General features: G+C 47.1%; 1 protein-coding gene across 4 annotated transcripts in view; it reads left to right on the top strand.

Moving 5' to 3' along the window:
• Positions 1-25,595, top strand: part of TNN (tenascin N) — a 59,242-nt gene that overhangs the window by 13,321 nt on the left and 20,326 nt on the right. The window contains exons 5-12 of one of the 4 annotated variants that reach the window (XM_032463685.1): positions 2,317-2,502; positions 3,833-3,922; positions 12,869-13,132; positions 16,560-16,823; positions 17,476-17,739; positions 20,677-20,940; positions 22,702-22,965; positions 24,116-24,379. In XM_032463685.1, coding sequence (XP_032319576.1) covers positions 2,317-2,502; positions 3,833-3,922; positions 12,869-13,132; positions 16,560-16,823; positions 17,476-17,739; positions 20,677-20,940; positions 22,702-22,965; positions 24,116-24,379 — 1,860 coding nt within the window. The remainder of the gene's footprint in view (positions 1-2,316; positions 2,503-3,832; positions 3,923-12,868; positions 13,133-16,559; positions 16,824-17,475; positions 17,740-20,676; positions 20,941-22,701; positions 22,966-24,115; positions 24,380-25,595) is intronic. The other 3 variants (XM_032463687.1, XM_032463686.1, XM_032463688.1) reach the window with 3 other exon arrangements.

Below are 25,595 nucleotides of genomic sequence, written 5' to 3'. Positions count from 1 at the left end.
ACAAAAAACCAAAAAACCCAGCAACAATGAGCTGCCTCCATGCTGCCCAAAGCTCCTGGGGAAAATCCAGGGTGATCCAGGTGGAAGGGCTGTCGGCTTGCAGTGTCTTTACAGAAACATCAGGCTGCCTGTCCTGTTGGTGGTAAGGATAGAGCGGGGTAGGGATGGCTCAGTGTTGGAAAGAGCCACAGGGGACTTCCTGGGACATCCTGGGAGGACAATTTGTGATTGCCTTTGTCAATGCCTCCAGCCAAAGACCCCTCAGAATACCCTGTAGTTGAATGAGTTAGGTTTAGTGACTGGAGCAGTGTGGACGCACACCTGCCGTGGGGGACCGTGGGTGTCTCAGTTAGACGGTGTTAGAAAGGACTGGTACAGAATTTGGGCTTGCAGTAGGTGACTTGAGGGAAGCTTAAGGAAGCAGGGGTTTGCTTTGGGTTACATGCTCAGGAACTGGGGGTTCAGGAACTAGGATTGGTATCTCAGTGAGTCTTACCTAGAAAGAGGGCTGACTAGAGGGAGGTAAGGCTATCATGGGCAGAGAAGGACCAGCCACTCATATTGGGAGGGAGGATGCTCAGTCGTTTTTGTGACGTGGACGGTGCTTGGTTCATGTTTTGGATCGTGTCTGTGTTCAGACAGGATCATGGAACGGTCTTGTTTTGTCTTAATCTATCATGGCCACGGAACGCCTTGTCTGCTGATGTTCTGTGACGCTGTTTCTGTGTAACAGAACACCGAGGCCGACCTGTGGGGGCCAGCCTGGCTCCCAGCTGCCGGGCTGCTTTTCTCTTTCCCCATTTCTGTCTGTGGCTTCTTCTGCCTTCAGACAGGACAGTGCCCACAGCCTCCCAAGGAAGAGCAGCGACATCTGTTCAGAAAGTCTTAACAACCCCTCTTGGCTTCTTGCTCGAGGGACTTGTAGAATCCTGCAACTGTGACACCGTCTTTCTGTCTAATCTGATGCAAGTGAAACCCCTTCTGCTTTGCTCCTCAGGGGAGCCTCAGCCTGAGAGACACTTAGCCCCATAATAATCTTGAACATTTTCATTAAGTTCCTGCTTCTTCACTTGCAAGCCATATAGGACCCCTTCTGTAATCCTTGAGTCATTTTCATTACTCAACTCTTGACCTGTTCCCTCAAGGAATTCTCATCTTTGAGGGAGGAACCTGGAGGCTGGCAGGTGGAAGCCAGCGCACGGGAGGAAATGCTTCAGAGAAAAGGCTCTGGGAGGCTCTTTATCGCTAACAGAGGGAATCAGGAACATTCAGAGCCAAGGGACCCTGAGAGTACTGAGTTCAGCCCTCGCCTGATGCACAAATCCTCTGCCCTACGTCCTTGACAAGGGGTCAGCGAGCCTGGGTGGGGACACCTTCAGAACCAAGGCCCTGAAGATGAGGAAGGGAATGAGGCTGAGAGTCTGGGGGCTTGTCCTTCCTGTTCCAAACTTGAGGCCAGGCGATATCAGCCTGGAATATGGCTACTGGAATTCAAAGTGCTCCCAGAGACCTGGGTTGCCTCTCCAACACCACCCAAAAGTTCTTCCCACAGAGCCACATCAGCGATCTAGTCCTTTGTCTTAGTCATTGTATTTTCATTGTTTTTCTGGAGTGGAGGGATGAACATTTAGCCGTTAATGCCTTACCATGAATAAATGTGCACAGTAACTCCATTCCTTCCCAGGATGGACAGGTCGGGCCGCTGAGGACACCAGGTAGTTGGTGGAGGTGCTCGTATTTGGTGGAAGGTGCAGAAGGAATAGTCACAAGGACCAAGTTAAAGTCCCCCTACTTTCTGGCTTCCCTAGGTTCACCCCTTAGAGGAGAATTTGAGAGAAGGGGAGGGAGCTGTAATTTGGGAGGCTGGGGAAGGAGCTGGTTGCATTACCAGGTGTTATACCCCAGAAAAGTGGAAATGCACTTCCCAGACTCTGCATGGGAGGGCCTGGAGCGTCTCATCCTGGGGTTGGGGCTGCTCTGAGTGTTTGGTTCGGAGCGGCGTGACCCCTGGCCGAGTGGGTTGGACAGCTGGCCTAAGAGGTGAGGTTCAGGGCTCGGCCCACGGTGGTGTGGACAGGGAGGGCTGAGTGACATCTGAGGGGGGGGGGGGAAGAGGCTTCCCTGGAAGACAGCCTGTGCTCCACCGACAGTGTGAAAGCCAGCAGTTATTTGCAGCTTTGGCAGTTCGCGGACACCCTTTAAGGACTGTGTCCTGGGGCTGAAGCCTGCTGTCTGTGTCAAGAGAGGGAGCTGACCTGGTAGCCAGCGGCCTGTCGCAGACCTGCTTTCTCCTGCCCGCCCTGCCCCCTGCCCTAGATCTTGCCGTGCTTGGCACTGCCTGGGTGACGGATGAGACCGAGAACTCCCTCGACGTGGAGTGGGAGAACCCCCCGACCGAGGTGGACTACTACAAGCTGCGGTATGGCCCCCTGACAGGGCAAGAGGTGGCCGAGGTCACCGTGCCCAGGAGCAGTGACCCCAAGAGCCGATACGACATCACGGGTAAGGGCCAAAGCTGGGGTTGCTGAGCTGTGGACAGTGTGTGCAGAGGGGCCAGCATCTGCACTGCTCAAGTGTGCACAGGAGGTCCTGGGGCCTCAGGAATCATTGAACCCTGACCCTGGGAATTCCCAGAGGTGAGCCCACGGTGGGGGCCCGAGGACTCCGCTCCAGCATCCCAGACCTGACTCCTGAATCTTGGCACTCCTGGGTAACATTACACATCCAAAAGGTTCTCCCAAGTCAGCTAACCCTCTGGAAGCCCCTGTCTGTGTCTCAGGGTGGATTTGATGACACACAGACTTTCCTTTTGGAAGAACTGTATGTGTGTGTGTGTGTGTGTGTGTGTGTGTGTGTGTGAGAGAGAGATAGAGAGACAGAGAGACAGAGAGAGAGGGAGATTGAGAAATTGGTTGACTGGGTTGGTTTGTTTGGTGCGTGTGCGGGGGCAGTTGAGCTAGGAGGCGTGTGGTGGGGAGCTCCTGGTCCCAGGTGACTGAGCTCATGCTGGGAGAGCTGGAAATCAGACAGGCTGCTAAGAAAACAGGGCCACGCAGGGCTAGGTAGTGTTTTGTGACACCTGAAGCTTATACAGTTTTCAGGGCCCTCTTTAAGAAAAGTAATACACAGTCACGAATTCAGCACATGGCCTTAGGAAGGGCAGGTGCAGGTGAGGGGCCTGCGGCTTTTTAGCTCTGTGCTAAGTCCTCCTCTGGGGCCTTGTCCTGCTGTCCACCCCTTGAATTTGGTCTTGAGAGGACACCCTGGGGTGCTCAGTGTTTGGGGTGGCAGATAGTGTGTGTGCCTCATACATGCTGCTCTTTGCCTGCAATTTGTTATCATGGTCTGAATATTTGTGCCATGAGGAACAGTCATTCAAGTTGCTGCTACAGAGAAATAAGCAAAAAGAAAGAAAGAGAAGAAGAAAAAAGGTAAAGTAAAGCAAAGAAAGGAAAAAGAAAAGAAAGGGAAAAAATCAGGCTAATTATTACAATGGGAAGGAAAGAGACTTGAGGGTGAAGGATTCTTGGGAACAGAAAAACATTTGGGCTGTAAATGAAACTGGGAAATAATGCTTGGCAGCCCGAGGAAGGAACGGGAGCTCTGTCAACATCATCTCATCTGCTCTGGTCCTCCCCCCATGACTGAAAAGCCCCTCAGTGGTGCCCTGCCCTCCACTGGTCCTGCGGCTCCTTGTCTGCCTCAGATGAATTACAGTCTTAAGAAGCGCAGCCCCGCCCCTCCTCCTCACAGGAGAAATCTGGAAGAGCAGGGCTGAGGGTTGGGAGTCTGGAACCTGTACTCACACCCAGCACTGGCTGCTCGTTTCCAGGTCTGCAGCCGGGGACCGAGTATAACATCACCGTTGTCCCCATGAGGGGAGACCTCGAGGGCAAGCCGATTCTTCTGAACGGCAGGACAGGTAAGAGCCGCGGGGAGGCACTGTGAATGTGTCTCACGTTTGCATTCTGATACTTTGCTTGGCTGACTCCTCTTTGCATAAAAACTCTGGGATTTGTGTATGGAGAGAGCCTGTCTCTTTGTGTACTGACATCTTTCTTTCTTTTTTTAAATTGAAGTATAGTTGATTTACAATATTGTGTTAGTTTCTGGTGTACAGCATAGTGATTCAGTTACACACATAGATACACATTCTTTTTTCATACTCTTATCCGTTATGGTTTATTATAAGATATCAAATATAGTTCCCTGTGCCATACAGTAGGACCTTGTTGTTTATCTATTTTATATGTATTAATTTTTATCTACTAATCTCAAACTCCTAATTTATCCCTCCCCCACCCTCTTCTGCTTTGGTAGCCATTAATTTGTTTCTATGTCTGTGAATCTGTTTCTGTTTTGTAATTAAGTCTATTTGTGTCACATTTTAGATTCCACATATAAGTGATATCATATGGTATTTGTCTTTGTCTGTCTTACTTCACTTAGTATGATAATCTCTAGGTCCATCCATGTTGCTGCAAATGGCGTTATTTCATTCTTTTTTATGGCTGAGTAGTATTCCACTGTGTATATATACACCGCATCTTCTTTATCCATTCATCTGTTGATGGACATTTAGGTTGCTTCCATGTCTTGGCTATTGTAAATAGTGCTGCTGTGTACATTAGGGTGCATGTATCCTTTTGAATTGGAGTTTTCTTTGGATATATGCCTAGGAGTGGGATTGCTGGGTCATTTGGCAGCTCTATTTTTTGTACTGACATATTTTGAGGGGTAGGAGAAGGGAGGCAAACTTCTTTTATTTCAGATTTTTCTTGCCATTGACAACTTCTGCCAAGATCTTGGAGTCAAGCAGAAAGGCCACTTCTGACACCTTTCTGCTTATTTTAATAGCTTCAGTCACTGGATTATTTTTAAGACATTTATTACCTCAAACCTAGGTACACAGCTCCATATCACCCAAGACAGATGATTTATAGCTTTTTTCTTGTCATTCCTGTGTTTTTTTCCCTCTGACAAACACACTTAGGGAGTTTGCTTTAAAATGTCAAAAGATATTAAAAAGACTTTCACATGGGAGTAGCAGCACACTTAGCATCTATGGACTGAGAAAATATATAATGACAAACACTGCTATAAATCAGTAACATTTGAGAATAAGTTTATAATGTATTAACCAGAAAAGAATTTGAAATCATGGTAGTTGTACATGCTAGATCCTAGGTAATTTTTAGTTTTCAGACAATGCTTGAGCTCATATTAAACTGTGCTCCTGCCAACTTGGGAGGCGGTGATCTAGAACCTGATGCCACCAGGTAGAGGCTAATCCTTGGAGCCAGCAAAGAAGGGGTCTTTGAATTTTGAGACTTCTTGGAAAAGTTCTGTAATTCTTTTCAATTCAGTCCTGGCAGTAGCTGGTTGGGGTGGTGAGAATAAGGGTGAGACAGTACAAGAACTGAATTTACTCTTTTGGCTGCCTAACAGATTGCACATCTGGAGTGTGAAGGAGTTATATAGTAGGGCAGTTACGGAGGATAAAATATAATTTAATTTACCAATTATGCAATGTGGACTGTGTAGCCTGCTGGAATGGTGGACTCGTGAAACATGTGAGTGAATTGGCAAATGGCAAGTCCTTCCTCACTTCCAGTGACTTTCTCTTTAGCTGTGAAATAATTGAGAGCCTAGCGTGTGCCAGGCATTATACTAACTAAGCACTTCTCGTGAATTTTCTCATTTCATTCTCATCATAACCCTGTGTGGCAGGTCCCGTTACGATTTCTAAGTCACATATAAGAAAACTGAGGCATGGAGAAATAAAGCTCAAGACTGCCCAGTCAGGAAATGACAGAGCTGGGATTTGAACCCAGGATGTCCAACTTGGTGAATGCAAAACTAAAATGCCACAACTTTTACTTTTCTGTCCATTATTTCTGGTTAATTTTCATACTATTTTCTCCCTAAGTTAAAAAAAAATCTGTGAACTCCTCCTTGTCTTTGAATCCTGTGTCTTTGACGTAGACTCCCTTTATCTCGGCCTCCATGGGTGGGCTTGTCCAACGTGGACCATTGTTATTCTCAGAACTTGCCAACAGGAAGCCTTCCTGCAGCTGGACTGTTCTTGGGGTTCCCTAACACAGAAGGCTTATCTCTACCTCGTGGGTTTGTTCACGTTGTTTCCCCTGCCTGGAAAATCCTCCACTGTTATCTCTAGCTATCAGTTAGTTCAGCTCAATGGGTGTTAATTGCAGAATATCACTGAGCCCTAGAGATATGGTCCCCTTAGATGCTCCCAAAGGTAAGTCCTGGTCCCTTCCTGTGAACCCTCAGGGGTTCACAGCAGTAATATCGCTTATCCTTCCAGGATCAGCTCTGACCTCAGTTGCTCCACTGAGGCCTTCAGGACCATATTTAATAGCAGCCATCTTTGCCCATGAGTTCCTAGAGCATTAATCACACGTGGCCTTGAATTGCTAGTTAACCTTTCAAGTATATTATCCTAACTACAAGATGAACATTCCAGAAGTGTTTTTACTGTCAATTATATTCTAAAAGCAGGATGGGCTATTTTATTGGATTGCAAATAAATTTGTGTCATATGTCTTAACAACCAAAAAAAAAAAAAAAAAGACACAATAATTTCTGAGGTCAGGAAACACCCCAAACCTGGCTAGACTGTTAATTATGTAAGGGGCAAAAAAAAAAATCTCTCTTTTCTCCAGATGTTTTGCATTCCAGGAGATGGAAAAACACACTGGGATATACGAATGCACAAGCACATGTGGGGAGGAAATGGCACAGTTCAGGCATTTTGCATTTAACAAGTCACTCAGTGGAACTAACACCGCAAAAGGAAAAGGGCTGATTGAAAATCCTCACCCTGTGAACACACTCAAAGTGCTCTGAAGCGCCTTCCAGTAAGGCAGGGCTTAGAAGCAGGTCAACTTCCAGAGAAGTGAGCGCCAGCCAGGCCAGCGTCTCCTCCATCAGACCCTCACGGCCACTTCCCATCACATGACGAGAGAGGCCGGCCCCTAACTGAGAGGTGGTTCTCTCTCCTTTTAGACTTCATTTCTGCATCTGTACAATGAAAGGCTGGATTAAATGAGTTGCAAGTCCGTCTCTTGTTTTTTTTCCTATGATTATGATTCTTTTAATAACGTCTATGATTTATGCCTCTCCGTGGTGAGTCTGCAACAAAGGACTGCTTGCTTTGTTATGATCTCACGTGCTCCCAGGCACAGCAGAGCGTACGCCTAGCACATTCACTTGTTCACTTTTCTCAGACTTTCCCCCTCAGATGATGCTAAGAACTAGAAGTTTCGGCAACTCTTATTACGCTTCTCGCTTTTTATTGCTTTCCAAACACAGCGCTTCATTTGAAATGGCCCAGCCCCTGAAACTTTCCTTCGCAGCCTCCTTCACAGTGCAAAACAAGCTCCTGCCTACATTCAGAACTCCTCTCTCTCCCACAGCCACCCCACACAGACACCCAGGAGCTGCAGAATGATAACGGTCTCCAGCATTTGGGGACCCACTGCATTGCAGGCGCCATGGGGGCTTTGTAAACGTCATCTTTGGTTTTTACAATAGCATTGTAAGCATTATTATTCCCATTTTACAGATGAGGGGACTGAAGCCTACACAGTTTAGGAAACTCAGGGTGAACTAGTGAATGGTGTTTGAATTTAGGTTTGTTTCTGAGAAGCAAAGCTAGAGGGACAGCAGGAGGGTGGGCTGATACGATCTCTTCTGAGCACATTCTCTACAAATGGTACCTTTTGAATACTTTTATTGCCAAATGAAAAGCAGTAGAGGAGACCTGGGAAATCATAGCTCCTGTAGTCCAGAGGCACTGCTTCCGTGAACCCACCTTCAAACCAGTAGCATAGGCCCCGTCCCCTATCCATTTCCCTAAGCCCACATCCCGTAGATTTGAGACCCTGGCTGCGCCGTCTTCCACTCTGCCAACTGCGTGACTAACAGGTGGTCGCTGTGAATGCAGAGGGCTCTCCCTGATGCCCGTGGCCATGGGTTGGAGTGTGGACCTGGGTGCTGTTGGATGTGCCAGCGTAGACCCATGACGGCCATACCCTCCCCAGCCCTGCGGTGAATCTGGTTATGAAGTAGAATAAACTTGCCCCATGTGCCTTGAGCTCTTAACTAGCTTTCTCTATATACCCAGTTTTGTAAGTTAGATCTCTTTGAAGCGGGACTTACCTTTTCTAACACATTCATTCGAAAATGACTGCTACCTGCCAAGCCTTGTAAGTCTAGTTTTAAATCTCTCTAGCCTTAAATGGCCCCGAGAAAGGTCCCACTGGGGCTGCTAGTGTCCAGCAGGTGTGAAGCTGCAGCCTAAGGGGGAAGTTGGGGTCGGGGCAGGAGACCCTGGGTCCTGGTTGCGGTGGCTGCTATGACTCAGAGGGGACTTGGCCGGCTGCCGCAGCTACTGAAAGGCTTTGTTCCATGGAAGAAACTGTTTATGATCCCCCACATTCCTTCTCGGCAGAGACAGAGGTTTTGGTCCTGCTAAGCTGGGTTCTTCCAATAATGTGGCCTCCATGTGGGGCGTCCCATCATGGGGGCTTTCCTCTTATATACGTGTCTTGGCATCTGATTCCCATCCTGAAATTTATCAAGGAAAAGAGCAGCTCTTTGAAGAACCCCCTTCTGACTTAAGTTGTTGTTTTTAGGGAATTGTGAGAAAGGGGACAGGGAGTCCTGAGTTCCAGGCTGGCCCAGCCTCTCACTGGCATTGAGTTTGGGGAAGTCACATCTCCTCCCTGGTCTCGGTCTCTGTCACCTTGACATGGGGTGATTCTATTTTTCCTCCCTACCTTCTCCCTCTTCATAGCCAAGAGGCCTTTTCCCAGATTTTCTCCACTCCTGAGGGTGCTGGGGCTGCTGGGGGGAAAGGGCGCTTCAGGGGTGGTTACTGCTTCCTCCGTCCACCCACGCGGATTGATGGCTCTTGAGAGGGCTGCACACACCGGCCCCTGAGCCTGCAAAGCCGTGGGTCTGTGCCGTGGGTCCTGGCAGCTACAGTGGCAGGTCTGGGGCAAGGAGAGGTGGCGGGAGGCACTTCCGGGACCGTGGGTTGTACAGATGTGGGCCACTTTGGAGAGGTTGAGGGCCGGGGACTTCAAGAGTATCCTCACTTCTCCAGTCCCAATATCCCCACTCCCACTTCAGCACTACTTTCCTGGGATGGACATAGCACCATGGGAGGCTCTAATCATTCCTCCCTGTCACATGCAGGCTCATGCTTTGTGCAGAAAAGGGCAACAGGGCAAGGAGGGAGTCCTCTCTGTCACTGTGCACACTTTCTCCTGAGCATCCTCTTAGAGCCTGCTGGAGCCTCCAGAGGCCCAGGGCATGACCCTGGTGGTGTCTGTGTTCTGACTGCCCTGCCCTTTTGTCCCAAGAGGTCTGCTCTGCCAGGGAGACATGCTCAGCGCTTGTCTCCCAGAGGCGACAATCTGGGACCGTTTCCTCTCTCTAGTTGTCAGTCCAAGTTCCAATCCAAGAGTGCTGCTGGATTTCAGATCGTAGGAAATTTTCAGGTTACGCTGAATTGTATTTGCAATTGCTATTATCATTCGCAGAAGTAGTAGTTCTGTAAGAAGAGGCTGATGATGGTGCCGCTCAGCCCATAGTGGTGTGAAGTGGAAATGTGTGATCCTCAGTAGATACAGCTGGGTTCACATCTTGGCTCTACCCCTTAACATGTCCAAAAGCAAACTCTTGGACCCATTCCTCTCCCCGGCCTCTACTGCAAGCTCTGTCCTCCCTCAGACCTCCCATCTCTGTAAGTGGTCACCCTTTTGTGCAAATTGCTCAAGACCCAAACCAACAAGTCATTATATCCCACATCGAATTCATCAGTGGATTCTGGCAGCTTTATCTTTGAAATCTCCCCAGTCCATCCTTTCTTGTGACTTCCATCTGCCACAGTTGTCCACCTTCCCGTCATCTCACATGCAAACTCCTGTAGTGGCGTCCTTGGTGACCTCTGCTCCTGACCTGCTACAGTCCGTGCTCTCTCCAGTAGCCAGAGGGATCCTTTTATAGCACGAGTCAGATCAAGCCATTCTTCTGTACAAATGCCCCAGAAGCTTCTCATCTCATTCAGTGCAAAAGCCAAGTCACTACTGTGAATTTCAAAGCCGTCCACCAGCCCCCTCACCTCACTGGCCTCACCTCCAGCCACTCAACCCCCCTCACTTACTCTGTCCAGATGCACTGGCCTCCTTCTGTTCCTGCGTACGTGGAACAGGGCCTTTGAACTTGCTGTTCCCTCTGCCTGGAATGAGGTTCCCCAGGTGGTACACGGCCAGCTGCCTTATTCATTTAGGTCTTTGCTCAAATATTATCTTCTCACTAACACAGATCTTTCCTGACCTTCTTTCTAAAATCACAAATATCTTTTGCTCATCATTTTCTAAATCCTTTACCTTGCCCTGTTGAACTTCCTAATTCCATCACCACTTGCTTAGTGTCTGACTCCTCCAGGAGAATGTGAGCGCCACGTTAGAGAGTCTTTATTCTCTTCATTGCTTTTATTAGTTTCCTAGGGCTGCTGTAACCAAGTACCAGAAACTGGGTGGCTTAAAACAGGAATTGATTGTCTCCCGGTGGTGGAGGCTAGAAGTCTGAAATCAAGGTGTCAGCAGGGCCACACTCTCTCTGACGGTTCTGGGGAGAATCCTTCCTTGTCTCTTCTGGCGTCTGGTGTTCGTCGGCAGTCCTCGGCATCCTTTGCCTCATAGATGAAGCATTGCAATCCCCTGTGTGTCTTCATCTTGTCTTCCCTTTGTGTTTGTCTCAGTATCCAGATTTCCCCCTTTTATAAGGACAGCAGTCATATTGGATCAGGACCACCCTAATGACCTCATTTTAACTTACCTCTAGAAATATCCTGTTTCTAAATAAGGTCACATTTTGAGGTACTAGGGGTTAACACTCAGATATATCTTTTTGGTGGAAGGGGCACAATTTAACTCATAACACTGCTGAGTCCTCAACTCCAAGTAGGCACTCAATGATTGTTTAAAGAATAAGTCAGTGGCTACATTTTACTATCTGAGTTAACTTGGGCAGATTATTGAATCTCTGTGAGCCTGGCGTGTAACTAGTGATCTAAAAATGATAACCATGATTATTTTTCCAAACTAGTACATGGAGAATCTGATAAATGCCTTATGTCATCACTATGAGTGGAAAGCACCTGGCACTTAATACATAGTCAATAAATGTCAGTTGATTTATTAAATAAAATATGCACTGTCTCTGGTGATGGAACATATTTCACTTCCTTGTACACAAGGGGCACACACAGCCACTGTGCTCAAGAAAGGTGCACTGCAGTTGATGTTAAGGAATGCAGCTATATAATGTTGTAACTTCTTTGCTGGAAAACTTGGCCAAGAGAACCAGAGCACATGGGGAAGAAGAACAATGCTTAGATTTCTGGGAGTAAGAGGCTGTTTTCCATGTCTTTACCAAAAAGGATACTGATCTATGTGTAAGGAGGGTTCTCAGGGCAAGCGTCTGTATCAGTGACCTGGGTGGTTGTACTCAGAAAACTTACTTATTACGTTTGCAAATGATAATAAGCTGGAAAGGAAAGTGGGCATGTTGGATGAAAGGCTAAATTATAAATGGAATCCATAAGACAAAATATAATGAGGATAAATGGTGGGTCCAGGGCGTGTATTATCGGCATGGGAAAGAGGTGGCTTAACATGGAAGTTCTTAACCTTTGGTGTGCTTCGGAATCACCTGCGGAGTTTTGTGCATTTGTTTTTTAAACAGAGCTGTGAGGATGTATTTGAGATCTTCTGAAGTAAACCCTCTGGAGGTGGTACTTGATAGGTGTCCGGTGTTGACAAAGGTTGACAACCCCTGGGTTAACAGGGACATGTGTGAAAAAAACTTCGGGTTTTTCCGGGACTGTGGACTGAGGATATATTATTGGGATGTAAAGTGTCAGGGATGTAGAGGGCATGTTGTTCTGGGTTGGTCCTTCTGGAATATAAACTGTGCGTGAGCAGGGGTTTCTGACTGTTTCGTTAATTGGTGACTCCCGTGCGCCATTACATTCCGTGGCATAAAATGGGTGCTCAATGAATTGTTGAATGAATGAACTGAGTTTGGGGAATTTTTCTCTGAAAGGGGAAAGACAGGAGCATGTCTAGATGGAAGTGCTAGGTCTAGAAACTGTAAGTTGGAAGTTGGGAAGTTGATAATAAAAGTTTATAATGTAATATGATATACTTTATATAATACCTTTTAACTTATAAGTGGATGGATAAATTAGAGAGGTGGAACTGTTTTGATTAGAGGAGAATTAGGAAGGAAAATGGTAATTATTCTTGAATACTTGCTGGATCGTCTCCTATTTGCCTAGTGATGGCACACAAACTTGAAGGAATTGTCCTTCAAGTGGTCACCCTTGGAGAAGTTTTCTCTAATGTGCTCAGTGATCTAAAATTGAACGTCCGAGGGGGAGGTATAGCTCAGTGGTAGAGTGCATGCTTAGCATGCACAAGGTCCTGGATTCAATCCACAGTATTGCCGTTAAAATAAATAATAAATAAATAAACCTAGTTACCTCCCCCCTCCAAAAAAACTCCCCCAAATAAAAATTAAAAAAATAAGAATTAAAAAAAAAAGAATTAAAAATAAGTAAATAAAAATGGAATTCCATCAGGAGGGCCTTTCCCACCTTAGGGTTCCAGCAGAGGCCCATTGTCCACCTGTCACGGGTGATGGAGAGAGCCTCCTGCATTGCACAGACTATGAAACCAGGCCATCCAGATGAACTAGATCTTGAAACATCTGTGATCTCGGCCAGCCAGGTGTCTTCTCTAATTTTTCTTTCTTGAATATTTTTATGAAGAAATTGATAGTCCAACCAATGTGGTCACTGATCGAGTGACGGAAGACACGGCGGTGGTCTCCTGGGACCCAGTCCGGGCCATCATTGATAAGTACGTGGTGCGCTACGTCTCTGCTGACGGGGAGAGCAAGGACACCGCAGTCCCCAGGGAGCAGAGCAGCACCGTGCTGACGGGCCTGCAGCCGGGAGAGGCGTATGAGGTCTACGTGTGGGCTGAGAGGGGCAACCGGGAGAGCAAGAAGGCGGACACCAAGGCTCTCACAGGTAACAGAAGAGTGGGGTTCTTATCTTTTTCTACTCTCTCCCATCTCTAAATAAGCAGATTTCCTCATGGCCAGGAGATGGTTGATTTTTGAATCAGGAAGCGAATGCCCACCTAGCATCAACGCTTGCAGGTGTGGGAGAGGACGTGGCAAAAGCAATTTCAAGTTTAATAATTATAAATTTTTTCCCCTTTAACCTCAAGCAAAAGAGACATCCTTTTTATTGGATACAGAAGGTCATGCTTGTTCGGGTTGGAATTCCAGAGGCAGCTCCCTCGGAGTAGAGTAACACTTTCTAATTTTCATTTTTTTGGATGTTAAAACTCAAAACATTTGGCTGACCGTGAATTTGAATGCTTATCTCAGTTTGCAGCGATGGTACAGGCACTTTGCATATAATCTGGAGCTCTCTTTCAGACCATGGAAATGGTTTGCCTCCTGAGTCAACATTTACCGAACGCACCGATTCTGACTTTAAGCTTTCAGAAACTGTGACAGCTCACATGCCATACAGTTGTTCTGCTCGACTTGGGCCTGCAGGTGTCCTGAGACTACACTGGGCCACATCCCAGGCATTGCTGCTGAAACCCTCCCCTGGCACTATTCTTGAGCTCAGAGAAGCCTAATCCTGGAGACCGCCGAGGTTCCAAACACTTGACAGGAATCATAGAAAGGGATTTGCTTATTCATTGGGTTCTGTCTTTTACAGTCACTTCATGCAGAGACCCTCTGAGAATACATAATTAGTTAGGAATATGATTTCAGAAGCTTAACTGTCCAGGTTTTAATCCCAGCTCTACCGTTTACTAACTGGGTGAGTTCCTTCACTTCTGTTCCTCAAATTCTTGTCTGTAAAATGGGGCGTATGGGTATCTACATCATGAGGGTTACATGAATTAATTTGGGTAAGTGCCTGACATAGAGAGTGCTGCATACACACACACACACAAACACGCACACACATACATGCATACATACACACATACACACACACATACATACACAATACATAAATACATGCACACATACATATATACATACGTAGTCGATAGTCATGCTTCTTCCTTAAAATGTGTCTTAGCTGGGGCTGCTATAGCAAAATACTATCCACTAGGTGGCTTAAACACCAGAAATTTATTTCCCGCAGTTCTGGAGCCTGGAAAGTTCCACAATCTGGGTGCCAGCTGATTCGGTTCCTGGTGAGAGCCCTCTTCTTGGCTTACAGACAGCCGCCTTCTTCCTGACATGGCAGAGAGAGGACGCTCTGGCCTATCCTTCTTAGGAAGGCGCTAACCCCATCGTGTGGGCCCTAACCTCATGATCTCATCTAAACTTAATTACCTCCCACCGGTCCCACCTCCAAAAACCATCACAATGGTGGTTAGGGCTTCAAAATATGAATTTGTGGGGGGCTGGGGGTGGGGACAAACATTGAGTCCACAGAAACAGTTCGTGGTTCATACACATAACCTCCTGGGTCCAGGTGGGCCTTGTCATCTCCAGGGGAAGGAGAAGGTGACAGTAAGGATGGTGAGATCTAGATTGTTTAAAGTCAAGGTCAGAAAACCTTCTGTAAAAAGCCAGAGAGCAGATGTTTTTGGCTCTGGGTGCTGAACAGTCTGTTACAACTACTCAACTCTGCCGCTGAAACGAGAGAGCAGACGTAGACAACGTGTGAATGAACTAGCATGGCTGTGCTCCTGCACAACCTGATTTATAAAAATAGTCAGTGGGTCAGGCTTGGCCCATGGGCTGTAGCTTGCCATCTCCTGGTTTATATTGGACATGGCCTTCCATTTACTGGGATTTTGAGTGTTGTGAGAAGAAAGAGCATGTGGGTCAGCCTTTTGGAGACAGTGGAGGTGGGAACAGAGAAGAGCCTTCTCCTCTTGCAGGCAGGGGTGGTGTGAGTAATTAGCCCCGGTCCTGGGGAAGCACTGGTATGTGGCATTGCTGAGGGTGTCAGGCACAGAGCTAGGCTTTGGGGCTATAGAGATAAAGGACACATTGTGCTCATACGGCGTTCACAATCCCCCAGGTAGGGAAGACAGGTGAAAAAGATAAAGTGCAGAGAGCTGTGTTCTAGAGCAAACAAATAACCCTGGAACTATGGGAACCTGGAAAAAGGGCACCTACCACAGACTGGGATGGGAGGGGTCATGGCAGCCCGCAGAAGGAGGGGGCGCCTGAACGGGGCCTGGAAGGATGGATGGGTGGGTGTTAGCCGTGGGAGCAGCATCTGCCAAGGCCTGAGGTGTGGGGATATGACAGGCTGGTTCTCTGTTGTGTCTTCATATGCACTTAATGATGTATGTCATCCTTTGTGGTGCTTGTGGTGGACCGGCTGTGAGAGGGGCGGAGTAGGGAAGGATGAGGCTGGAGCACTGAAGCCTGCTCAGAATCCCAGACACGCTGCTTGTCCTTACATGTCCGCTGTCTGGTGCGTCCTGCGCTCCGTGCTCCTTCTGGCAAGGTCCCGCTCGGCTACATGTATCCCACCACGCTGGCCTGGCCGAGCGTGGCAGGTGGTGGTGCCCGGCTTCTGAATGCAGCCGCTGTCACAGAAGGCTCAGCCTTTTAAGGAGGTGGTTTTCGAAACAGTATAATAAAGGCATGCTAATCATTGCGCCCAGTTCCTTGGATTTTTGACTGTTTAAGTGTTTACATTTTGAGGAGAAAGTGGTATTTCATACTTCAGATGACATTGGTAACAGCAAAGAGCTCATATCTAAGCATTTACTATGCGCCGTAACCAAGAAGTAAGTACTGTTATTTCCTTCTTTGTAGAGATGAGGAGACAAAACTTAAATTATACAGTTTGTCCAAAGTTGGCAACCAGGAAACAGTGGAGGCCTGGTTTTAACCTAGTTTAGCTGCATAGAAACCCATGCAGATTCTACATGTAGAATTATTTTTATCAGCCTAGACCTTAAATATCATCATTTAAAAAGTCTCCCGGTTCTCTGGCCTCAGACATAATGTTTTATATGGAAAAAACTGACAGCTCCTGCTTCTGGGATATTTTTCTTCTTAAGGAAAATATTAGAGCTGATGCAAAGATTTATTGAAGTATAATTGCTTTCAGGTACAAGGAGTCAGAAACTGAAAGAGTATAATATATAAATCCAGGGTGGAGGAGGAATTTGTAAATGCAGACTAATTCTTTTTAACCAAAGGCAATTTGTGGAAAAAGTTTATAGAGTTGAGACTTTGTCTTGGCTTTGTCTGAAAACCCATTCTTATTAAATGCAAATAGCTCAGTCTTGGAAATTTCAGACCATTTGCTTAATTAAGCCCTTAAAGCATCCCAATCATTGGCATGTAACAGACTCTGAAATTTGTTGAGGTCATCATTTGGGTTGTTTTTGTGTTGGGCTCTCACTAATTAGAGAGTTGATAAATGCCACACTCTTTCATCTCTCTTAAAGAAATTGACAGCCCCCAAAACCTGGTGACCGACCAGGTGACAGAGGACACGGCCACCGTCTCCTGGGACCCGGTGCAGGCCGTCATCGACAGGTACATGGTGCGCTACACCTCTGCTGATGGAGACACCAGGGAGGTCCCGGTGGGCAAGGAGCAGCGCAGCACCGTCCTGACGGGCCTGAGGCCGGGCGTGGAGTACACGGTCCACGTGTGGGCCCAGAAGGGAGACCGGGAGAGCAGGAAGGCCGACACCACGGCCCCGACAGGTAACAGGAAAAGGATGGTCAATAGGAATTGAATTTTAAGGGTGTGGATTTGGGTGTACATGGTACCAAAAGATGTGACTTGAACTGAGAAACTTTGCAAAGAAAGTCTTAAAGTTCAGAAAAGACAGTGAGTTCTAGTGGTGACCTCCACGTGTTGCTTTTCCCCGATGGCGATAGCCGCTCACGGAGTCACTCAACCGACTAGAAGACCCAAGTAAAGCTGGGTGATGCCCATGTTTTTACCAGACTCAGCAAAGACACTGTTAGGATCTGGTCATTGCAATGCTTGTGGTAATACTTACAGAATGATTGCTAAGGAAGTAGCTTTAGATAAAATGATAGATTAGATACCCTGAAGTCATGGCAGATGCCTAATGGATTATTTTGATGGGCCGTTGATGTTCCTACGAAGACGTCTCCCCCACATTTTAGGGAGCTGAAAGCCAAGAACATATGTCAAGTTTATAATGAGTATTCTTTAGAAAAGGAGAACCAGGGGCTACTTTTCCCCTCAGCTCCCACCTCGACTGGGAATGGGAATACCATTGCCTCATGCTGGGAGGGCTCTGCAAGATGAATGGCATGCTGATGGGGTGGGGGGCATCTCTTACACAGCCCCAAAACTTAGGCTTTCCCAAACATTTTCTTAAAGAAATTGACAGCCCCCAAAACCTGGTGACCGACCAGGTGACAGAGGACACGGCCACCGTCTCCTGGGACCCGGTGCAGGCCGTCATCGACAGGTACATGGTGCGCTACACCTCTGCTGATGGAGACACCAGGGAGGTCCCGGTGGGCAAGGAGCAGCGCAGCACCGTCCTGACGGGCCTGAGGCCGGGCGTGGAGTACACGGTCCACGTGTGGGCCCAGAAGGGAGACCGGGAGAGCAGGAAGGCCGACACCACGGCCCCGACAGGTAACGGAGCATCGTCATTGTGTCACTGCTAAGCTCATGGTCTGTCTAGGTTTATTTTCCTGCTCTGACCTTGGCTGAAAGGGAAGTTAAAGGATGAGCAGGCTGGTGTCGTTGCATGGTAAGCTGTGTACCCCTCACGTCCATGGAGTGGCTGCTCCCAGAATGCATAGCTTTTCCTGTTTGGTTAAAGATCTAAGTTTCATCTTTAAACATTGAGATGATTGCTTATTGTCCTTCGTTCTCTGCCCGTGCACCTTCTTTGTTACGAACACCTAAATGCTTCAGGTTGGGAAGGAATAAATATGAAGAAAGCACAAGGAGTTATCACGCTGAGGGACAGTTGATCCAAAAGCAGCTGCTTTGCTCTCTTCACTTGTTTAAACCCTTTCCATGGGGCTTATTTTTGTTTCTGACCTTTGGATGAACGTTTTAGGCAGAAATAATATCAGTGTTTCATTAACTGAAAATAAGCAACTATCTCATCACTTTCAGCCCCCAGCGTGTATCGTGTTAGTGATTAAGATGTCTGCATCCGTGTCATTGTACATCCTTCGTTTAAACTTAAACCTCTCCTCTCCGTCAGCTTGGGCCCTTTGCCGCCTCGGCTCCTCTTGGACTTCCCTTCTATTCTTCAAGCGCTGTCCTTCCGGCGTGCTCACTGCAGCTTCTGACGCGCTGATGTTTGGTGCAGCTGGGAGCAAAGGCAGTAAGGGGTCAGGAGGAGGAGAGGGAGGGCTTTTGCTTGAGGGCAACAGTCACAGCTGGCTTGGGACTGTCATGGGGCTGCAAGCGTTAAAACCGCCTTCTTCCTCAGGGAGCGCTTCCCTGGTTCTTCAGAGACACCTCCCCTGTCCTCTTTCACGCAGATCTTTCTCGGTGGTGATCCCGTGGGCACGTGCACCTCTCCTGCTGGGCACCTGCTCCCCTACCTCGGCCCACACATCTCGAGGTGCACTCCAGTGCCCTTCTGTTGGGGGCGGGGGTCACCTCACCCCTCTGGGTGATCCTCTTGGGCAGCTTCTAAAACAATCCCAGATGGGCTCTCCTGTCCTTGGCCCACACCTGGACCTGGGGAACACAAACACATGTCCTTTGTCTGTGCAGCCAGATGTTCTGCGGGGCTGCAGCCTCTGGTCTCTGCAGCAGAGCTGCCCACCGTTTAGTCTCCTCTCAGATATTTTGGGTACGTGTCAGACACCAGCCCATGGTGCTCCCCAGTCTTTGGGCAGGGTTTCTCAACCGTGGCGCTGTTGATATTGTGGGCTGGCTAATTCTTTGTTGCAGGGGTCTGTCTCGCACATTGAAGGTTGTTTAGCCGCGTCCCTGGCCTCTACCCATTAGAAGCCGGGAGCCTCCCCCTCGCACACTGATGGCCCCTGGTTGGGAACCATGACCCTAGAGTGTACCTAAGCAGCTCTGTAAGGGATCCCACTGCAACTGCTTGTTCGAGGCTTGGATCTCACCCGTGGGACTCACAGTGTAACTCTCCCCAGAGAAGTCCACTCTTGAAGTCCCACCTCTTTGCGCTTTCCAACCTCTTTCATAGTCTGGAGAGGGTTGGTCGGTCAAGGGCCACAAAACTGTTGGTCCCACTTTGGCTGTAGGTTCCTCAGGTTGGAATGTAGGTACCAGTTTTCTTGGGGTCGCAGCCTAAGCCCAGGTAGGAATAGTCCCACTTGAACATGCCATTGCACCTATGTGACAGGACCTAGGAGCAAAGGCTTTAGGCAAATGGCTTTTGCAGTGAGCTACAGGCGTAGCTTGGAGATGTTGCCGGTTTGTCTCCGGACCACCACGATGAAGTGAATGTCACAGTAAAGTCACGTGAATTTTTTGTTTCCCAGTGTATATCAAAGACATGTTTACGCTGCACTGTAGCCTATTAAACGTGCAATAGCGTTGTCTAACAAATGTAGATGCCATAATTAAAAAACACTTTAGTGCTAAAAAATGCTAACCATCACAGAAGCCTCCAGCGAACTGTAGTAACATCAAAGATCACTGACCACAGATCGCTGTAACAAACAGAAGAGCAGTGGAAAAGTTTGAAATATGGCAGGAATTACCAAAATGTGACACAGAGACACGAAGTGAGCACATGCTGTTGGAAAAGTGACCCTGGTAGACTTGCTGGGCGCAAGGTTGCCACAAACCTTCAATTTGTAAAAAGCACAGTAAAGTGAAGCACAGTAAGATGCGATCTGCCTGTACTTGGAACAAAGAAGCTCTGTTATTTTCTTGGTGAATACATTCCTGAACACCTTCTCTGTGTGTGGTATGGAGGAACATAATCTTGAACACTCATAAAATATCAACAAACTGATAGCATTTAAAGTAGCTTATGGTCATTGGACATTCACTCTGTGCCAGAAACTGTCACCAGGGATGTGTTATTAAGTCACAGAATGCCCCCCACAACTCTGTGGGAGATACACAGATATTATCTCCAGCTGCCTTTTTTCTGTAAACACTGTAATACTGTAATATTTTCAAGGCCCCTTTTTTAGATGATATTTTTTCTCTTGGTTTTTGGAGCCACCCAGAGAGATGTGTACAATAACTATTAACAACCCCATGTTGCCAATGCAGAGAAGTCCATTGACTTGCCCAAGTTCACAAAACGAGTTAGTAATTTATGAAATGAGATGCACTCGTGGACCATGAGGGCTTGAAGCAACCTTAGAGTCCGTCCAACCTGAAGCCCAGGTTTACAGATGAAGAAGCTAAGGCCACAGCTCTTCTGACTTTGGGTCTGCTACTTATTCTTGAAAACCCATGAATTCCAGATGTGGAAAGAGGTCCACACCCACGGAACAACTGAAAATTGGCACCTGAGATAGGAAAACCGTGAGAATGGGAAACTGCCTCACCCCAAGCAACATGGCCACAAAGTCTCACTCTGTTAATACTGTTTATTCATTATCATTTTCCTTTCAGACATTGACAGCCCCCAAAATCTGGTGACCGACCAGGTGACAGAGGACATGGCCACCGTCTCCTGGGACCCGGTGCAGGCAGTCATCGACAGGTACATGGTGCGCTACACCTCTGCTGATGGAGACACCAGGGAGGTCCCGGTGGGCAAGGAGCAGCGCAGCACCGTCCTGACGGGCCTGAGGCCGGGCGTGGAGTACACGGTCCACGTGTGGGCCCAGAAGGGAGACCGGGAGAGCAGGAAGGCCGACACCACGGCCCCGACAGGTAACGGAGCATCGTTCTTTGGGAGTGTTGTTCCTGTCATGCTAAGTCTATGGCTGGTCGAGTTTTGTTTTCCTGCGGTGACATTGGCAGTTGATGATTTATGGAAGAGCAGGATGGCAGACTTGTGTTAAACCACACACTACCCCTCACTTCCTTTTTACACGTTATATCAAAATAAGGAGCTCATATTCGGCCTCGTACTTGATCTTCTAAAGATAAATGGTGATTTGTTTTATCCACCCACTGTTCTTCCAGTTGTGTATTTCCTTTGTGGTCACTCATTAAATATTTCTTCTTGAAATGGAAGAAATATAAAGAAACCACGTATGTTAGGATTTGTGAGCTAAGCTCTTCAGGGAAATGGCTTCTGCTGTCGACTCTTTGGAGCAAAGAAGTGCTATTGCTTTCTCAGTGGGTCAGTCAGGCCTCTTTTGAGTGCTGTGTGCTCCGTTCTGAGGATCTTAAGGTTGCACTTTTGTACAATAACAGTTCATAATTTTTAAAGCTCTTTCATTTATGTTTCCTTGTTTTTAAAGCACAGACTTATTAAGTTACAATTTATGTACTATAAAATTTCACCCTTTTAAAGTGTATGATTCAGTGGTTTTTGGTATATTCAGAATTGTACCACCATCACCACTGTCTGCTTCAGAATATTTTCATCACCCTCAAAACCAAACCCCCTACCCATCAGCAGTCATTCCCCATCCTTGCTTCCTCCAGCCTTAGGAAACTACTAGCTTCTGTCTCTAGAGATTTCCTTATTCAGGACATTTCATATAAATAGATTCTTGTAACATGTGGCCTTTTGTGACTGGCTTCATTCACTAAGCATAATATTTTCAAGGTTCATCCATGTTGTAGCTTGTATCCATGCCTCATTTTATTGCTGAATAATATTCCATTATTGGATATAATACATTTTGTTTTTCCATTTGTCAGTGGATGAGCATTTGGACTGTTTCCATTTTTGGTTGTTGTGAATAATGATATTTATGAGCATTTGTGTACAAATTTTTGTGTGGACATATGTTTTCACTTCTTTCGGCAATCCACCTAGGAGTGGAATTGTGGGGTCATATGGTAATTCGATGTTTAACTTTTGAGGAGCTGCCAAATTGTTTCCAGAGAGGTGGCACTATTTTATAGTCCTACCAACAATGAATGAGAATTATATTCCTCATTTAGTTGGTACTCAGAGGAATTTGTTGACGTGGCTAGATCAGGAATCAATATCTCCATTTTACAGTTGAGAAACCTCAAAGGCAGAGAAGTGAATGATTTCTATAAGTCCCAAAGTTAGCGCCTGATTCATGGTGTCAGACTTGTGGAATAGTCACAGAATCTTATGGCGCCTTAAAATCCATTTGGCAAGGCCCACATTTTACAAGTGAGGAACGGGGGCCCAGTCAGAGGAGACAGAGTTGTTCAGGGCCGCCCCTGGCTGATGGTGGAGCTGGGCCGAGATCCTTGGTCTGCTGACTCCAGCCCAGGGCTCCTTCTGCCCCTCTGCTGCTGCCCCTCTGCTCCGGGCTGGGACTAGAACGCAGCTCTACTGACTCAGGACCTAGTGCTCATTCTACTGTTCTGTGCTGCCTCCCTGAACACCGAAGAGTCCAGCTGTAGGGAGAAGGTCTATGTTCATGAAACAACTGAATATCCACAGAGGAGATGGGGAAAGCATAAGAATGCAGACTGCCTCACCCCAAGCAACATGGTCTCACTCTTCGCTGCTTGCTAATAGTGCACTTTTCCTTTCAGACATTGACAGCCCTAAAAACCTGGTGACCGACCAGGTGACAGAGGACACGGCCACCGTCTCCTGGGACCCGGTGCAGGCCGTCATCGACAGGTACATGGTGCGCTACACCTCTGCTGATGGAGACACCAGGGAGGTCCCGGTGGGCAAGGAGCAGCGCAGCACCGTCCTGACGGGCCTGAGGCCGGGCGTGGAGTACACGGTCCACGTGTGGGCCCAGAAGGGAGACCGGGAGAGCAGGAAGGCCGACACCACGGCCCCGACAGGTAACAGAGCATCATTCTTTGGGAGTGTTAGCCCTGTTGTGCTAAGCCTGTGGATGGTCAAGTTTTGTTTTCCTGTTCTGACACTGGCAGAACTGATGATTTATGGAAGAGCAGGTTGGTGTTCCTTCGTAATAGGCTGCACACACCATCCCTTACTTCCATTTAACTGGCATCCTTACAAGTCATGTCCACCTGACAGTCTCCAAGCTACAAGTTTGGCCTGGCTGGATGGTCATGTCCAGCCACACTGCTCCTCTGAGAGCATGAATCTTTTGTTGTGGGCAGTGTTGAGGGTCTCCTATTGAGTTTGTGATTGGTAACAGGAGATGAAAGTCAAATGTTAATACAAATATGTTCAAAGTTCAAGTTTAAAAAAGTAGACTTTACATCTACTAGAGCAAGTAGATGTATGTGGTTTGCTTTACTGTAAATAAGTCATATGATTATTCTGGTTTTGAGAATAAGGAGAACTTCTATGTTATATTCTTATCTTATTGAGAAAGAGATATATGACTGTATTTTGACATATGACTCTATTTCTGTACAGTGATTCAACGAGTAAGCCAGCATTGCCAGTGAACCTATGATATGCTAAAGGATATTAAAACTGGGTTTTAACTTTGTTGATTCATTTAACAATGTGTACTGAGCATTTTCCACATGCCCGTTTCTCTACTAGGCAGTGGGAGCCCCGAGGGGAATAGAATACAGCCCTCCTCCTCTGGGAGCTTACACTTGCATCTGGCAGTTAGCATCTTCTTGTATGAAATGGGAGGCCTATATTGACATGATGCTAGAAACAAAATTATTAGCTGCTTGTGAGCAGGGACCACGTCTTCTCAACAGGACCCTGCACATTGCCAGTTCTTGACTTGTACAGAGTGGATGTTTGATGTATGCTTATGAAATGAATAAAGAAATTTGTTTTGCTGAACTGTTAGTAGATGTAATAGTCTACTTGGTCTACTGTGCGTTCTTCTTGAGGAGTCAAAGTCTATCTGGGGAGAGAAGGTGTGTGTCCATGACACAGAGCATGCAAGATGGAAAAGCCACAACACGTGAAGGGGTGCCAGCCCAAGCAAAACGGCCATGAGTCTCTGCACTCTGTGGCCTGTTAGTAATGCATGTTGATCAGCATTTTTTCTTTCAGACATTGACAGCCCCCAAAACCTGGTGACAGACCAGGTGACAGAGGACACGGCCACCGTCTCCTGGGACCCGGTGCAGGCAGTCATCGACAGGTACATGGTGCGCTACACCTCTGCGGATGGAGACGCCAGGGAGGTCCTGGTGGGCAAGGAGCAGCGCAGCACCGTCCTGACGGGCCTGAGGCCGGGCGTGGAGTACACGGTCCACGTGTGGGCACAGAAGGGAGACCGGGAGAGCAGGAAGGCCGACACCATCGCCCCGACAGGTAACAGGAGGGAAGAGAAAAACAGACTAGGGTTATCACTGCGGGCTAATATACTGTGACCTCAGGGCCTGTGCACCATTTTAGGAGAGTTTGCTGTAAAAATTTCGTTCATCTAAAGAAAGAACAAAGCATAGTAATGGGCTCAGTACTGAGCAGTCCCATGAATGTCTTTTCCAACACCTGTGTTTTTAACCCCTGTGCCTATCAGTTATAGGAATTTATAGGGAATAAGGTAAAACTAATATAAAATTCCTAAAAACGCTGGATTAAAGAATTGTTCCATGGCAAGCTATTTTATGTGGATTTGACTTAATAACTGTGATGTTCAGTTTAAAGGAATAGTTTTATGGTGGCTGGAGCTCTGCGTTCATTTCAAAATGCAGCTAAATTTTAATGAACATTTTCTAAGTGCCAAGCCTGGGACACAGTGGTGAACAAAACAAGTATGATTCCTACTGTCTTGAAGTCCAGTGGGAAAGACAGACAATCAACAGACAAACACATTTATAACTCTACATTACAGTAAGTTCTATGAAGGAGACGAACATGGCGTGGGTATAGAGATGAACAGCGCATGGCTGTTTCTTAGATGGCATGGGGTGAATAATGGTTAAGCACATATTGACAGAAATATCCAAATAACAGTGGCTGAAACAAGAAAGAAGTTTATTTCTCTTTTGTGGAATGGTCAGAGTGTAAGTGGCTCCATGGTACAGGAGACCCAGGCTCCTTCTGTATTGTTGCTCAGCCATTCCTAGGGCGTCACCTACATCTCCATGGTCATCATACACCCTCATTCCAGCCAGTAGAAAGGGGCATGGGAAAGGGGAGAGTGACTGCACTGCACACATCACGTCTTCATTCCACTGGCCAGATCCAAGATGGTGCCAGACCCCACTTCAAAGGAACCTGGGAAATAAAGTCTTTAGCTGGAGGGCCATGTGCCCAGCATACCATTCTGTTATACTGCCCCATCCAACACAGTAGCCACTAGCAGCATGTGGCTATTTAAATTTTAATTAATTAATGGTAATTTAAAAATTATTATCTCAGTTGCACTAGCCACGTTTCAAATGGTCAGTAGCCACATGTGACTAATTGCTACTTTATTGGACAGTGCAGATGATAGATTATTTTGATCATGGCAGAGAGATCTGTTGGGCAGCATGCTTGTAGAGGAAGGGGAGAATGGGTATTGGGAAAAACTGGCCATTTG

The sequence above is a fragment of the Camelus ferus genome, chromosome 21 (genome assembly GCF_009834535.1).
Source record: "Camelus ferus isolate YT-003-E chromosome 21, BCGSAC_Cfer_1.0, whole genome shotgun sequence".
Classification (NCBI taxonomy): domain Eukaryota; kingdom Metazoa; phylum Chordata; class Mammalia; order Artiodactyla; family Camelidae; genus Camelus; species Camelus ferus.
The sequence above is the reverse complement of the archived record's forward strand: the minus strand, read 5'-3'. Positions and strand labels throughout refer to the sequence as shown.